Source organism: Geospiza fortis, unplaced genomic scaffold (assembly GCF_000277835.1).
Source record: "Geospiza fortis unplaced genomic scaffold, GeoFor_1.0 scaffold8, whole genome shotgun sequence".
NCBI lineage: Eukaryota > Metazoa > Chordata > Aves > Passeriformes > Thraupidae > Geospiza > Geospiza fortis.
This window is the reverse complement of record NW_005054414.1, coordinates 66,422-82,807: the sequence shown is the minus strand read 5'-3', so window position 1 is coordinate 82,807 and position 16,386 is coordinate 66,422. Positions and strand designations below refer to the sequence as shown.

The window sequence follows — 16,386 nt, the reverse complement described above, 5'->3', positions numbered from 1 at the left end:
TATTCAGTTTTCATTATTGGAGGTCAACAAAAAAACTTGACTGATCTATACTTTGTGCTCTGTGAATGCACAGTTGGAGTCCTCTAGGTACAAGTTGAATATTTTCAGAGGAGAAATACTACCATTTATACCATAAATTATGTATATAAAAGACAAAGCCAGAAATCTTTTAGGTCTTAACAAGAACAGAAAACTGTGTTGTAGAAAAAGTTGAAAAATGGCATTTGGAAATATGTGGAAGCAGGCTTAGGTCAGGAGGATTGTACAAGGCACTACCTGATTTCACATGGATGGAGTAAGGAAAGCCAGATCCAATCTAATGTAGAATCTTACAGGAACAGGAAGGGTAACAGGAATGGTTTCTGTAGGCAAATCAACAGTGATAGGAAGAGTAGGAAAAATGTTGGGCTGCCACTGAATAGGGCAGAGAACATGGTGACAAAGGGCATGGAAAAACCTGAATTGCTCAGTCCCTTTTTTTTTTTTTAACCTCCATTTTTGCTGCTAAGAGCTGCCTTCAGCAGTCCCAGGTCACTGATAGCAGGGTCTGACAGAAGGAAAACCTACTTTTGTGGAGGGTGGTCAGGTTAGGGAATACTTAGACTGAACACACAGAGGTCTGTGGGACCTGATGGGTTGCAGATAAAGGTGCTGAGGGAGCTGGCTGATATCACTGCTAGGACAGTCTGGTGTCTTTGAATGGTCCTGATGGTCAGAGGATGTTCCTGAGGACAGCAATGAAACAAATGTCCGTACTGCTTTCAAGAAGGATTAAGAGTATCCAGGGAATGCCTGGCTAATCAGTCTTACCCTGGTTTCTGCAAAGGTTATGGAACAAATCCTTCTGGAAGTAATTTCCAAAAATATTAATAATAAGAAGTGACTGAGAGTATTCAGCGTTGATATATGGAAGGGAGATTGCGCCTGACCAGCCTAACAGATTAAATGACTGGCTTGGTAGATGAGGGGAGTCCATTGTGTTGACTTTTGCAAGGCTTTTCACACCACCTTCCATAACATCCTTGTAGATAAACTGATTGGGGTATGTGCTATACAAACAGACATGAAGTGACCTATATCAGTGAAGTATTTAAAATTAGTGAATGTGACTTTTAAAGGAGTCTGTTGCATTATATTCTGTACCTTTTTGGCACTAGTCAGTAGTTCTGTCTGCTTACTTTCATGCACAGTAAGTGTTTGGAAGTGCCTAATGATGTACTAAAGCTTGGATAATTAGTGTATGTGGTAATACAGTTAATACATATGTGTTAATACATATGTTTTACATATGATGAAGCATTTCCCTCATTCTAGATAAATTTATTTCTTTTCCCCATTAGTGGTTTGGCTTCTCTATTATAACTTCCTGAAAACTATACTAACTTTTTCACTAAAGGGTGGACTTCTCTTCCATTAGAGAGTCTTCAAGGCTAAGTTTTGTAATTGGGAATTAAGCATTCAGTTGAAGAGATATTTATATTTATATGCTCTCATGACAAAAGGAGAATCCCAGGGTATTCCATTAGTCACATAAAAAGATGAAGAGGTGATAGGAATTCTAGTTCAAATTATGCAGTGATGAGTGGAAGCCCCATGCATATTTAAAAAATGCTGAATTTTTGTGTGCAGCTGACACTTAACTGCTGTGTTCTGGATCAGTAGTTCTACTTTGCTGCTTCTTTTTCATGAAAGCTTGAGATTTGATATTCTTTCCAGAGAGCTCTAAAGAGAAAAGAGGTCTGTCATATTTCAGAATGGTGGCCATATCTTTATATTTTTCCAGTGGTGTAGAGGCTGCAGTGATTTTGCACAAGGTGCCTATATAGAAAACATGTATTTTTTTCTTGTTGCTGCAGTGCAACTGTTATCAGCCAAAGTAGAGGTTCATGAGGACATAGGGAATCATCATTTCTGTTGATAGCATCTGAACATTGCTGCTCCATAAAGACAAATGTTGTCATTCGGCTTCTGTATACAGGTGATCTCTCAGCTGAGGCTTAGGGGGATCTCAAAAGGCAATTGATGCAGAGATGTTGGAAAGCATGGTGGGGGAAAGGAGAAACTTATCCCTATGCTGTTTTATTTTGCTCTATGTCCATGTGTTATACTTGCAATAATTAAAGAATAGGTGACCTCTACATAAAAAATATTCCCAAATTAATGTGTGCTAATATGGAGTTAAAATTGAGAATATATATCAACAGAAACATATTTGAGGCACTGCTCCTGTTTGCAACACAAGTATTGCAAACTCTGAAATTTCAGAGTTAAGGGTGAAACATAATCCAAACATGACAGAAAGATATTTGGGAAAGAAACATCCGAACAAATTTGTTTCTGCTCAATAGTCATTTCATAAAGAAATGGGCCAAAATTAATAATTTTTGCTTGCAAGTATATTTAATCAAGTTTAGATTGATGACCACTGATTTCATACTAATCACAAGTATCAGACAAATGCATATTTGCAAGAAGAGTCTTCTCTCTTGCTGGAGTGTTAACAAAGGGAAAATTTTCTTACTGATTTATTTTAGAGATTTTTCTTAAATAGTTTTTTGCAGAATGTCAGTCATAGCAGGAATGGAGGAGAGTTCCATCCCTCCTGTTACAATTGGAGTTACAGCTCTTTTGAACTAGAAGATTGAGCTGGCTGGTTTATTTGTTTGGCTGAATAAGTACAGCTGCTTGACATGGCAAATTAAAACAGCCAGGTTTATCTTCATTGCTTTTGAAACCATGCTGACTGCAGTCTGAAGAACAGTGAGGTATGGAGATAGTGGTGGGTGTGAGTAAAATGGTAACTCTTGCTGTGTCATTTACTATGCTGGAGAGCTTGAAGAAATCTAGTTCAGTCAGTGAAATGTGCACAGCAAGTCATGAACACATGCATGCAATTACATGGTTCCCAAACTCCTGCTCCTAGAATCCTTATTTCTCTTCCACTTCAGGGGGGATTGTGTGTGGTATTTGTTTTATATGCAAGGAATGTTTGCTATACTGAAATATTTTTTTGCTATTAAGGTGGTAATGGATCAGGAGCAATCAAATGGGAGGTCTCCACCTGGGAGATGGAGAGATATTGAGATGGTGTGTCCCCTGTGAGCCAGGCTACCAGGAAAGCACTGCTGCCTCCGCTTCACTGAGCAGGGGCTCTTTTTCTTCCCGGGACACTTGTGAAGGCTGGGAAACTGGAGAGGAGAGAGAGTTCACAGTTTTCTTTATTAGGCCACAGTCATTGCTGTTTTATCCACAATGATGGACAATATCCATTTTCCACATAGCAAGTCAGAGCAAAACATGTCCCGCCAAAAGTGTGATTTGACGGGTCAGCTGAGGTGGCACCAAAAGCATCAGTCCCACTGAAGCCATCTTTAACCCACCACTCTTCGTGTCAGATGCAAAGTTATGTGGTCACAGGGCGAGTCATTTTGTCTAGCTGATTTGGAGGATAAGATATTGTATTTGCTGGGTCCCCCGTGGCAGGAAGGAATGATGAATCTGACTCCATGTTCTCTCAGAAGGCTAATTTATTATTTTATGATACTATATTATATTAAAGAATACTAATCTATACTATACTAAAGAATACAAAAAAGATGCTTACAGAAGGCTAAAGAGATAATAAAAACTCGTGACTCTCTCCAGAGTCCCGACACCGATTGGCCAATGAGTGAAAACTAACTCACATTAGAATCCAATGAAACAATCACCTGTTGGATAAACAGTCTCCAAACACATTCCAAAGGAGCACAACACAGGAGAAGCAAATCAGATAATTACTATTTTCCTTTTTCTCTGAGGCTTCTCAGTTTCCCAGGAGAAAAATCCTGGGTGAAGGGATTTTTCCAGAAAATGTGAATGTCACAATAAGATATCTAGTTTTTTTCCATTAGCTGAACTGGTTTTATGTGTAGCTTTACAGCCACAGAGTCAACATGAGGAAAATGGCAAGAGCATGAGACTGGTGTCTGTGTCTTCAGGGACAGAAAGAGAGCAGCTGCTTCTTTGAAAGCCATTAAATCCTAAAGTCAACATAAAGACATCAAGTACAATATAAACCAAACTGGCAAACTTTTTGTGGAAAAAAAAAGGCTGTGTCAAAATAGACAAGTGATGACAGAACCTTTACTGTGGTTTAGCTTTGTGTTAAACAGGATATCACCCTAGAGGTGATAAGAGATTATTCCAGGGACCTCTGTCAGCTTTTGTGTTGGTAGGTGGGGACGAGTGCCCTTTCATCCAGCATTGTTGTGGAATATTGCCTGTAAATTTTGGAGTAGAAAATACTGTTTTGATGAAGTTAAAATTCTCCATAGAAATTTTTGATTTTTGTCAAAATTTTCTGTCAGAAGTGAATAAAAAAATTGGCTTACAAAAGGTCACAGTACTTCCTTTGACTATATAATGATTTTCATAAGTGGCAAAAGAATGTCTCATCATACAAATTACAGAGCCTTGTAAAATTTAAAACAGTGAAGTTCGAATAATTCCCTTTGATGTTATTGAGAAAAAATACTGAGTAGGAAAGATTTTTGATGGAGGGCATTTCATCTTGGGCAGTCTCAACTCTGCTCTGATTCAGGATGAAAGATTTTCCAAAAATCCATTTGCTGGAATTGAAATGGTGAGTATTCACATGCAGTGCTGTGAAATTTTCGGTGGCTGCAGGTGTCTGGAGGTGTGCCGCTCATACCACGTCAGGTTATTTACATTTTTATTGCTTAGTTGTATTAGAACTCTATAATAACGTGAACTCAAAGGTCATCCTTGTAGACTACTGACTAGTTTTATTTACATGGTGATGTAAAGTTAGACAAGTAAATCTCTGATATAATCTGGAACAACAGAGAACAAACAGTCCAAACCAGGTTATGGAAATAGGCCACTTTATCTTTAGAAATCATGATGACAAGTTATGTGGACCTAGTCCAAATGAAGGGGTGGTTAATCTATTTTTTAATATGGTTTTTATTCCTTGTTAAAAATTCTGTCCCAGAGCTGTGTGCTTTCTTATTTAGCTTTCAGAGTTGGTCTTTGCTAAGAATCTTTTATATCCTTTGAGATTTACCTCTGGGTTATAATGTTGTATACACTGTTTTGTCAGCAGAGAATCTGCTCAGGCCAAGCACTCTTTGGTGAGTTTGTATTCTGCTACTGAAGACAAAATAGCTGCAATATAAGGACACACATGAGGGATGGAGTTTACAATCTGAATAATGTACCCCTTAAGAAAGGCTTGAAAATTTTCTTAAGCTAGTGCAAGTTCTTAGAAATTGTTTTGCATTATAAAAGTGTTGAAAATCCTTACCCAAACTATTGTTCTCTGGGAATTAGAACATTTCTGATGAAGTTGAAGACCTGCAGACAGGTAAACCTCTCACCAAAATACAACCAGTGTTGGTCTTGTCGTCTAGTTTTACTGGAAGTTAACACCATGGTTGTGCTAGGCACCATGTTCACTCTTGCCTGTGTCCTGGCTCTTGTTGATGCTCTCTAGAAGGAAAATGATTTTGCTACTTGTGCTTTTCTGCATTACTTAAGAAATCAGAGTATCAAGAGAAGCTATCTCATTTTATCACTTTGAGACTGACAGTGGTATTTTAAAGAAATTATTTTCTCCAAGATGGCTATTTTGGAGCATCCTGCTGTCGGACGCCATCTGTTTGGTGAGCATCATCATTTTTGACTTCTGCAGTGTAGGAAGCAAATGTCAGACTGTCAAAGCATTTTCGATCATGCTCTAATTCTGGCTGAACAGAATTCCTGTTTATTCACTTTGCTTAAGTAGTGTACAGTAGACTTTCAGGCTTTTTAGTCACATCAGTATTACAGGCAAGTGAAACACACAGTCTATCTACAATCAAGTTCCTCTAGAACAAGAATTTACATAGAATCAAGGTACAAATTTGGTCAAATGAGGCTGTCAAGAGAAAGTTAGATGTTAGCCTGTGATGTGAGATGTTAATCACTCCTAATTGTCAGTGTGCTAGGTAGAGTCTTTTTTTGAGAGCATTCTCAGATGACTGTGTTGTTCTTTCATGTATAAAGTTCAAGTCTAGTCTCTCTTGGTAGTGCAATGCTTTATTGAGGTATTCACAAAGAGAGTGTTGACCCAGCTATCAAAAAAAAAAAAAAAGCATTTCCCCTAGTCTACCTTGTCCTATCATCCTAAAGATATACTCAGCATGTTGTTTTTTACTCCTGTGCCTGGTTCTCAAATTTTTTTGTTTCTCCCATTGAAAGTTCATTAGTTGTGACTTTTTCCCATCTCTCTGGATTTTCTGTTTCTTTAAAATTCTGTGCACATCACATGCTTATGAAGTCTGAATTCCCAGTTAAACTATGCAGCATGTGGGAAGAACATCAGCAAAGTTTAACTGAAGTGTGTTCAAATTGGTGACACATCATTGTATTGTCAGCATCTTTTCAGCTGGGATGGTCAGCCAGGGGAATGCTACTGTATGCTATGGCTTTGTGTTGTAGAAAACCAAAGCAATACCTGGTGGTGTGGTAGCTGGTTTTTGTTTGGCCTTTTTTCAGTTTATTTTAGTTTTCTAAATTTGTTGAATATCAGATTTTTTCCCTATATGCTCACATGGCTGAATTTAACAAAACAGATTAATAACTATTTCTTTTTCCCAGGAAAATGCTGTGAATGGAGAGCATCTGTGGCTAGAGACAAATGTTTCTGGGGACCTCTGCTACCTGGGGGAGGAGAGCTGCCAAGTCAAATTCTCAGTGAGTTATTTTTGGATTTCTTTTTCTGAGGTAACAAGCCTGGCTTCAGACTGATGCAGTGCTAAGTCGCTTGAGAACTTGAATTGTTTGCCTGTGTTCCAAAAGGGGAGCAAAAACGACAAAAGGCTCCTGGTAAAGACTTTATTGCTTCAGGAAAAAAGCCCAAACCAGTTTTGATTGACCCAGATTATTTACACAGTGAGAATGTATGTAATGAACAGCTTCACTAACATGACAAGGGAAAAAAAGAGCAGAATACTGAGGTGTTTCAGGAATATTAAAAGACACTAGTCTGTTTTACATGAAAATATACACAAATATATCACTTGTTGCAGCCTCTGAGAGGAGCATCTGATCAAATTTCTGCAATTTTAATCACTGCGAGGATTTGAAATGAATTTTCCAAACTCTTGAATGCACTCACCAGCAATGAGTGCACTCATACTTGAGTATTTACCTTCTCCTGTTTGGGAATATTCAAGGTTAGCTTTCTCCTATTGAAGCTTTTCTGCTGTCTATGGAAGCATTTCATTGGAGTGATCTCATGTCCATGAGTACCTGTTCTTTGAGTGTGGCACTTTCAGGCTATTTCAGGAGCTCTTTTTGTTTAGTGTTTCAGTTAAATTGCTTCCTCAAAAGAGAAGAAAATACCCAAATCCCTCTCACTTTGGTATTTAGGAAGCTTGGGAAGAGAGTGGGGATCCTGTGCTCATGTCCTTGATCTGAAACAATTCTCTAAGGGAGTATCCAAGCCCCTGGACTGAAAAGGTTAAAGGGAATTCCTCTTCTCTGGGATGTTTGTGGTTACCATTTGTGACTCTTCATTTTACTGCCTTTCTGCTTTTACTACCACCCTCCCCAGTGCCCCCCCACCTTCAGAGCATTTAATTCAAATCAAAACATTTTGATTCACTAATCACTCCCAATTTTCAGGGCAATGTGATCCAGAATACTTTCCATAGCACACTTTTGTGCTTTCCATAGCACAAATTTAATGTCCATCTCTTAAAACTTCTCAAGCAAACTGGGTGCATTATGGTACATAGCATTAAGGTCAAGCCTGAGGAGCCTATGCCTTCTTCAGAGTGCTGAAACAAAGTCCCAGCAACTGCTGATTGTGTGGTAATACTCAAGGGAAGTGTCACTGTGTGTTTGCTGTGCACTTACACTGGCCCTGAGACACTGAGTTCTGGCGAAAGCTGGACACAGGATTTCTTTGGCTGAGTGGGTATTTGGTCTGACCCAGTGTGATGGTTCTTGTGTTCTCAATAGATTTTTGCCTTCCTAAAACTGAGCAAATTCTTCCTCATGATTTAGCACATTGAAAGTAACATGCAAATTTAACAATATATTGTATATGGTTTTTACAGAGATAAAAACTAAACTTGGCAAACACAGAGGTAAAAACCATGAACTTACCAAGTCATGAATCATGTGAAAGCCTGGTCTGCTATACAATGCCATGATTCTTCAGATGAAACATTAGAACACCATATACATGTGAACATGCAGAGTTAGGGTGTATCTAGATAATTATGAGAATTAATAAAAATTATTAATTCCATAATGTGAGCTGAAGCTGTGTGTCTTGTTTTTTTTTTTTAATTAGCTTATTTAAAATATGCTGAAAATAATAAAGAAATACTTAGGGATTTAAATGGACATGAATAAATTGAATGTAAGAGATCTGAAACAAAGAAATCTCAACTTACTGTGTATTTATAAGTCTTCTGTCCCTAAAGCACAAGTCTGTAAGTTAAATTTACATGAAAATTAATTCCATCTGGTTAATTAAATTGAGTTTATGGAAGTAAAGTAAGTAAATACATTCTCTCTTCTGGATGTATTCTCTTGCCTTTGATATGCTTTGGCCCAGGGGATTCAATGGAAATTATTTCAAAAGCCCTATTGAAATTAATAAAACTAACCAGCATAATTGAGAATTTTGTCCCTGCTATAACATTTCATATGCATTTAACAGAATTCTATGAGAATTTTATCATTCTCTGCCAGAATAAGCCAAATACCCAAGTATTTTTCTGCAAGGCAATGGTCAGGCCCATCAAATTAAATATTTTATGATAGGCATGAAATGACCTCTTGCAAACTGATGCGAGTTCTCTGATTTGCATGTGCAATTTTTCTCCTCTTTGCTCATCATCCTTATAGGATGTTCATTTTTAGAGGGATGGTCTGCAGTGTTAACCTGATCCCCTAGCTAAAGGCTTTCACTTCTAGTTCACAAGCTGGAGTGCTGTGGCTCTTTTTTTTCACAAAACTTCAGGTTTTAACCAGAAACGCTTCAGATCTTATTTATTTATTTATGTATCTATTTATTTATTTATCTATTTATTTATCTATCTATTTATTTATTAATTTTTTTTACACAACTGAGAGCACTAAAGGAGGGAAAAAAAATTACAGTGTATAGCATAGGGAGCGAAACATCTCCTGTTTTTCAGCTGGCTTTGTTTTCCCCCTGGGCATAGCTCAGCTCCACACACACACTGTCCCTTTGCTGTTGCAGAAGTCTGCCCTGCGGAGGAAGTGTGCTGCCTGCAAGATCGTGGTCCACAACGCCTGCATGGAGCAGCTAGAGAAGGTGAGACATTGCCATCTTCTGGAGCCTGATTTAGCCAACAGGCTTTTAATTCTTTTAGTGAGGTTTCAGCCTGGAAAACACTCTGTGCCAAATTAAGTTTTCACAGCTGTTTTAATTATGTACTTGTGAACAAAACTTGGCTTTAAATTCCACCCTTTTTTTAATAATATTTCTTTGCACCCTGTGAACCATAAAAAACCCCAAACCAAACAAATAAAAAAACAGAGAATGCTTTCACAATTTTAATGTTTAAAAAATAAATTGCCTCTGCTTCTAAATTAAAAATTGAAGCTTGAAGATGGAGTATCCTGTCATGTACAAAATAGGCCTTTTACAATTCCCCAACTAAAGCCAGCATAATTCATTGTATGACAGCTATACTTATTATGAGCTGTGCAGCATAAGATGCTAGTGTGAACTTTCCCCCCTGTCTTTACTAGACTATATTATTTTCTCTTCAAAACTTCTGAATTCAAGTTTTTGTGTGTAAAATGGAAAACATCAAACCTTTCCTTCATGCCACCATTATTTCTGTGAGCATATGTTCTGCTTCTCATTTCCTTCAAGGATCCTTGATCACACCCAAGCACCTACAGAATATCTATCACTGACTTCAGTCTTCCCCTCAGAGATTTGTCTTCATTATGCCTAATTGAAAATGTGCTAGAGAAATCTCCTCTCCACCCTTTTCAGTCCTGGTGGGATATGTGCAAAGAAATGTGTGTGGGAATTTCCCCATTGCTTTCATTAGAGCTTCATTTTCACTCTTAAATGTTTAGCAATGTTGTTCTTCATCAAACAAGCTGATGCATAACAAATTTATAGCAGCAACCCTATAAGGAAAGGGCTTTTTCCTTTCCAAGTATTTGGACTCATGTTGACAAATCCCACAATGATTGCCATAATACCAAGTTGGAGAGGTACCATTTCCACCCCCGATGCTTTTATCCACAGTGAAATTAACATTAACACATGCTTTCAGCACAAAATGTTACCAGTGAATTTTTCATGATTTCCTTCATCACCAGCAGTGCTGACTTTCCAAAGCCCAATGAGTTGGTGGCATTGCCAGCCAGAGAAAATGAGCACTTAGATAAAACCCAGCTTCTCTGTGCTGTTTTGGAGACCATGAAATTCCCCTCTAGGCAGAGGGCTGTTACAAAGTCGATAAAGTTTAAAACTAGTACATAAGTCTTCTGCTTGAACCTCTCTGCCAAGGTGCTAATTTTAAGAAAAATAAATATAAGCTGGGTCTTTCCTGCCTGCCATGGCTGAGCAGTGAAATAACAAATTGCAATTCCAGGTGAAGAGCAATGGAAGACTAATATTACAATGCCTTTCATTTCTTTATATGTACTAGGTTTTTTGCTTACTTTTTTTTCTGTGTGTGCCTTTTAAAAAATAATTATTTTTATTTTTCTCCCTAGAACTATGATTTTGAAGGCAACTATTAAATGAAGGAAGAACTTATTTATTTGGGGAGGGTTGTATTTAAATTTGGAGAAGCTTGGTCATTCTATGCTTGTAACAAAAGCATAGCTGTGCATGGTCTTCAAATGTTTAATTCTTTGAAGGATAGTCAACTCAAACTTGAATTTGTTTAATTTAGTGCATCCTTACTTCACATATCCTTTAGACTTTGTGCAGGCCTCTCTCTTCTTCATTGCCTTTTTTAGCACACTAAAATAAGAACAATCCCTTTGTTCTTATTTCTATTGTTATTTTTTTCTCAAAACTTTTTTCTCATACGACTACCTTCTTGTTTATTAAATACTTTTTTTCTCTTCACCTTCCTCAAAATGTTTTTAATTTATGAGATCTCCTGTTGTCCTCTTTAGAGTGGCAACACCACTGAATGAGGCAATACAACAATCCCCAAATGATTTGTGGTTGTGGAAGTGGATGCAAACATCCTTCTCTAAGGAAAAAGTAGCAATCTATGAGAATTTGCATGGTTCTTTATGTAAGTGGCAACTTCTCTACAGATTTTGTTTATGAAGACGCAAGTACAGGATGTGCAAAAAGGTCTTACAGAGCGAAATTTCCGGTATCTACTGACTTTTGAGACCTATGCTGAAGTCTGTACTTGTTTGCAAATGATTTTCAGAAAAACAAAACAGATAAAGCAGTTTCCTTCCAGAAGGAGGAGGAGGTAGTTGAAATATTTGGACTGAGTAGGCAGCAATACCATTAGTGAAGATGGGGGTTTTGTAGAGGACTAGCAAGGAGAATTAATATGGCGTATGAAGAGATTTTTCTGACATCCAGGTAAGTATCTTTTTTCACCCAGTGAAGCTAATATTTTAATAGGTAATAAATACTTTGGAAGTCTAGCCTAGATCAGGATATTGGAATAACTTTTCTTTCAGCTCACTTTAAGTTCTAAATGTTTTATTTCAATGACAGATTAATTTTCGCTGCAAACCAACTTTCCGAGAAGGAGGCTCCAGATCTCCAAGAGAAGTAAGTAATGGACAAATTTCATTTGACATGTGTGCTGGTCCCCCTGGTGTGCAGATGCAGAAGTGCTTTGAGATTGAGAGGAGTCTTAGAGAATTGGTTCCCAGTGGAGTATGTTCCCCTCTCCAGAATAAATGTAAAATGAATTCTAGCTGAAGCACTCTATTACTTATGCTGACAAAAACCATTTCACTGTTCTGTTGTCTTTTGCCCACTCATTCAGTTATTCTATCTTTTCCCCCTTTTTTGGTAACATTTTTTTTCTTCTTGGCCTTTGAGCTAGTATTTTTGTTTTTTGAAAAACTATTTTCCTCTTCTTTCACTACTTCTCTCTTAATCTTTTTTTTTTCTCTAGAACTATCTCAAATATAAAGTAAAATATTTAAAAACCTGACTACTGAGGAAGTAGTTCTGGCCTTATTTCAATGAGATAAACAAAACATCAGCTTGTCCTTATTCCTCCTACAATTTTGGTGCTTTTTGAGGTTTTCTACAGTACCTGCTGTACATTTTGCTCCAGGAATTACTCTGTTGGCTGAAGGGACTTTTTCCTTACAAATTCCACATAGAGGGTACCACTGAGTGCAAGGTGCCCATGCTCCTATAACACATCTTTTTTGTCCTTGTTTGCAGAACTTTGTGCGGCACCACTGGGTGCACCGGCGGAGGCAGGAGGGCAAATGTAAGCAGTGTGGAAAGGTGAGATTTCCTGCACAGCACAGGCACAACACAGGGCACTCTAGGAGTTCAGGGTAGCCAGTAGGTCCTTCTAGTCACTGCATTTTTTTTTGATCACAAACACTTGGCCTCTTTTAATAGCCAATGACAAGCCTGAGATGTTGAGCATTACAGTTCTGATTCCCACGTGGGAAGAGAAAGGCAGCTGCATCTGCAGGAATGGGAACATCATTTGTCCTGGGAGGTTGTGGTGTACTGGCTGCTGAAAGTGAGGAGGAGGAAAGCTGTGACTCCTTGAGCCTTTTTAATTGCTAAGCTAACCCTGTACTAATATGATGTTCTTGCAGTGCTGTCCTCTGTGCCAAAATTGTGATGGCCTATTTTTTAGGCTCCTGGAAAAGAAAGGCTGTTGCTTTCTTTCTGCCTCAGCAGCCTCCAAGAGACTGCTTTAAATTTCTTTTGCTTCATAGATTGTAAAAGTTTATTTCTAAAAAACTATAAAAAGGGGAAAGAAGTACTTTAACTACTGAAGGTCTTTCTTCTGAAATATTATGAGCCCCCGAAATATATTGGGAGATATTTAAAAATTAAATTAATAAGGATTCAATTTCCTTTATTTAGCACTATATTATACTTCTGCCTTTCTCTTTACAAATGGTAAGGAAGTCCATGTCTCATCTCCATGGCACAGTGCTTCAGGCAGAGGAAATGAGATTTGTGTTTGGATACTCATGCAGATTGTCAGCTACCAATAGGACATGCAATAAAAATGTGATGCCCTTACATAGGAAGTACCTTGCAGCAATGGTGCAGCAAGGCAGTTTGCACACAGCATTCTTGGGGTATGACTTTGCCATCCTTCTCTGCCCTCTTGGCCTGGATCTCCCCTACAGGCATTTGGAGTTGATTTTGCAATGAGAGAACTCACCAGGTATCATATCCAAACTTGTGCTGGGTATGTACCCATGGGCAGCCTTGGTTGATATGTCTGCAAATCTAACCATCAAACAGACAATACAGAAAACTTCAGAGAAAATCTCAGTTTTCCCCTTAAACAAGAAATATTCAGTTAAGAACAACATAAGTATGTTGTAGTAGAGTTGTTTTTTTTGCCAGGAAACAAAAAAATTGAGAAAATTATAATGAGAATAATTAGTTATCTATATTGGTCAAGCAGTCTCCTATTACAGCAAAATGCATGTGCTCTACTATAACATTTCAAAAACCTCCAAGTAAGAGCCACCTTTATTATTCTCTTGTCTTGCAAGAAAAGGGAAACTATCATTGAAACAGAATGACAGTAGATTTAAAGCAATAAAAAAATATTAATCATAGAATACTCAAGGATTCTGATAGATCTCATTGTTGCATAACAGTCCTATCTCATGCCTGGAATGGGATGGTTAAGTATTTAAGTGATCATTAATTACAGTTCAAATAAAGAAAGTTTTCAGAATATACCCATCTCATGCTTCAAACCGTAAGCAAGTGGATAGGAATGTGCTCCATATCCTTAGCAGAGTCTTGTGGCTTTATATTCTGTGTGCCATTATGTGCCACGGCTGGCACTTCCTGAAAAATTGAATACTCAGGGGTCTGTCAGTGTTCAACCTTAGATCAGAAGCGCAGTTTGAAAGAAATTTTCCATGTTTTATCATCACTTGCAATGGTTCACATGGGGGACAGTCTTGTAACAAATGAACTGAATTCTTTTTAGATTAAATTTAATTGGAAGTTCAGTCTGCAGTTACTGGTAGGAATTCAGTCCACAGGACCAGACTACAGCTAATTCAAAGTAAAATAATCTGAAAATGCTTGTGGGTAATCTCTTGAGTACTAACAAAACCTGTGCTACCCTGTTACACATTATTGCTAGTGCAAATACAGACTACAGAAACTCATCTAGGCTTTAGGTTTTTACTCTTCCCAAGGGTGATTTCACTGATTTATTGCTGAAGTACTATATAGAGAAATTGGTACCAGGGAAGTGGGCCTGGAATGTGCAGTGTAACCAAGAAAACTATTTCTATCTCATGAATTTCCAGAAATCATGCCTTTATAGTTAACAATCTACAATAATCTTTCCTCTGGTCTTGCCCTGTTGAACCTTGACTTCATGTAAAGTTGTAGCATTTACAACACCCTTTAGCAAGAAATTCCTGAACTTAACTACATGCTATGAGAAGAACGACTTTTGCTTGTTTCAAACCTGTCACACATTAGGTCTTTTTCCTAATCCTTCATAGCTGCTGTGTTTGAAGGGATGGTAATTAAGAGTTCCCAACCCATGGCATCCACACCATTCATGATGTTTAAGAATTCTTTTCTTTCTCTTGAAGACATGGGAAAAAAAAGACAGTTTTGTAGCTGTCAGCTATTTGTTAGCTGAGATCATCAGAGAAATCAGGATAATTTTTTTCTTTCTATAATATGACATAAAATGCTCAGACCATGTGGTCCAGCATCCATTTTATAGCTATGTGCAGTATAGAAGCTTAAGGATGAACGAAAAGGAATCTTTTTCTAATATGCTTCCAGTTAGCAGTGGCTGAGGGGTTTTCTGAGACTGAGAGCACATTTTGGACCTTGATACTAAACAAACCCTCTTTCTTTAACCTTCTGTGGTGTCCAGAGTGGGGTGTCTTCCACACAGATGCAGTGTGTGCCTACAGTGTCTCTATCACTGGTGTCACTTTAAAGGCCTGTGGATTGATGCAGGGCTGAATGTAAAGTTAAGACTGAAATTTCTAGTGCTTGGAAGGCCATTCTAGTTCTTTGTTATTTTAGCAGAGATCACCATCCAAGTGCTTCTGTTGCAGTCTGTATTCAAGTTGTAACAATACCTGCCTCTCCTACAGTTATGCTGCATTAGGGTATCTCTGAGAGCACTAAAAAGAGAAAATCTTTTGTAGGAAAATACTTGCAAAAATTATTAGTAGCCCTAACAGTGGTGTGAAAATAGTTTTCAGCAATCAATACTTCTGTGAATATAAATATAACATATCAGAACTAGTAATCCCTATGAGCTGTCTTTGGTGCACAGGTGTCTATGTTTGTTTGTACTTTAATCCAGACTATTCAGACAGGTTGGATTACCAACATAAATTGGTTTTGTGGCCATTCAGGCACTCTTCCTACAAAGTACATTTTTTCTGCTGTGCACAACTGTTTATTTCTACAGGAGCAGCTCACAACATGGGGTTTCATGTGTTGTGGAGGGATTGGTTGCTGGAGAATCAATGCTAATCATACTGTTAGCCTGATAGTCTCAGAAAAGTGAACTTCATTTTCTGCCCCAAATTTGAAATTGAGTTAGAAGACTCCTTGCATGATTGAAGACATCTGCAATTCAGTGCTTCTTCTCATTCAGAGAAGGCAGAAAATATGATTTCTAGTGAAATAAGGAGGATTCCTATGTTTCAGTCCAATAGTCCCTGCTGAATCTCCCTGTGACAGTATATGGTTTATTTTATTAATTGCTTTATTTGTGAAGCTAGCTTTCAAATAAATGCCATCTTACCTGAAACGTCTATCCTTAGAAAGAATTAGCTCGCATTCGTAAAGCAACTTGAGGAAGGAAAGTGGTGGTTTATTGCTACTTATCATTAATATGTTTTTATTGCTGTATAATTTTCTCTAATGACTCCCTAAAAGCCAAATGACTTAGTAAATAAATGAAAAATGATCCATCCAGAACCAGACAAGCTGCTCAGTCCATATGTTTAAAATGCACGGCTGATGGGCTGTGGAATTAATGTACTGAATTTAGACTTTTATTTTTGGAGATTTTGGGAGAGAAGAGTTTTCCCATTGATGTTACGAAGCAGAAAAAACCAAAACACTTTGTGCCCATGAGGGACTGAAATAATTATTTTTTATTGTAATGCACTTTGGAACAAGGAGGAATG

The 16,386-nt window shown here is 37.8% G+C and overlaps 1 protein-coding gene across 1 annotated transcript in view; it reads left to right on the top strand.

Moving 5' to 3' along the window:
* The window catches only part of LOC102037395 (diacylglycerol kinase iota-like), a gene marked incomplete at its 3' end in the record, with an annotated part of 114,999 nt that overhangs the window by 39,366 nt on the left and 59,247 nt on the right, over positions 1-16,386 (top strand). Inside the window, exons 3-6 of the mRNA XM_031061424.1 lie at positions 6,643-6,738; positions 9,266-9,340; positions 11,747-11,803; positions 12,434-12,499. Coding sequence (XP_030917284.1) covers positions 6,643-6,738; positions 9,266-9,340; positions 11,747-11,803; positions 12,434-12,499 — 294 coding nt within the window. The remainder of the gene's footprint in view (positions 1-6,642; positions 6,739-9,265; positions 9,341-11,746; positions 11,804-12,433; positions 12,500-16,386) is intronic.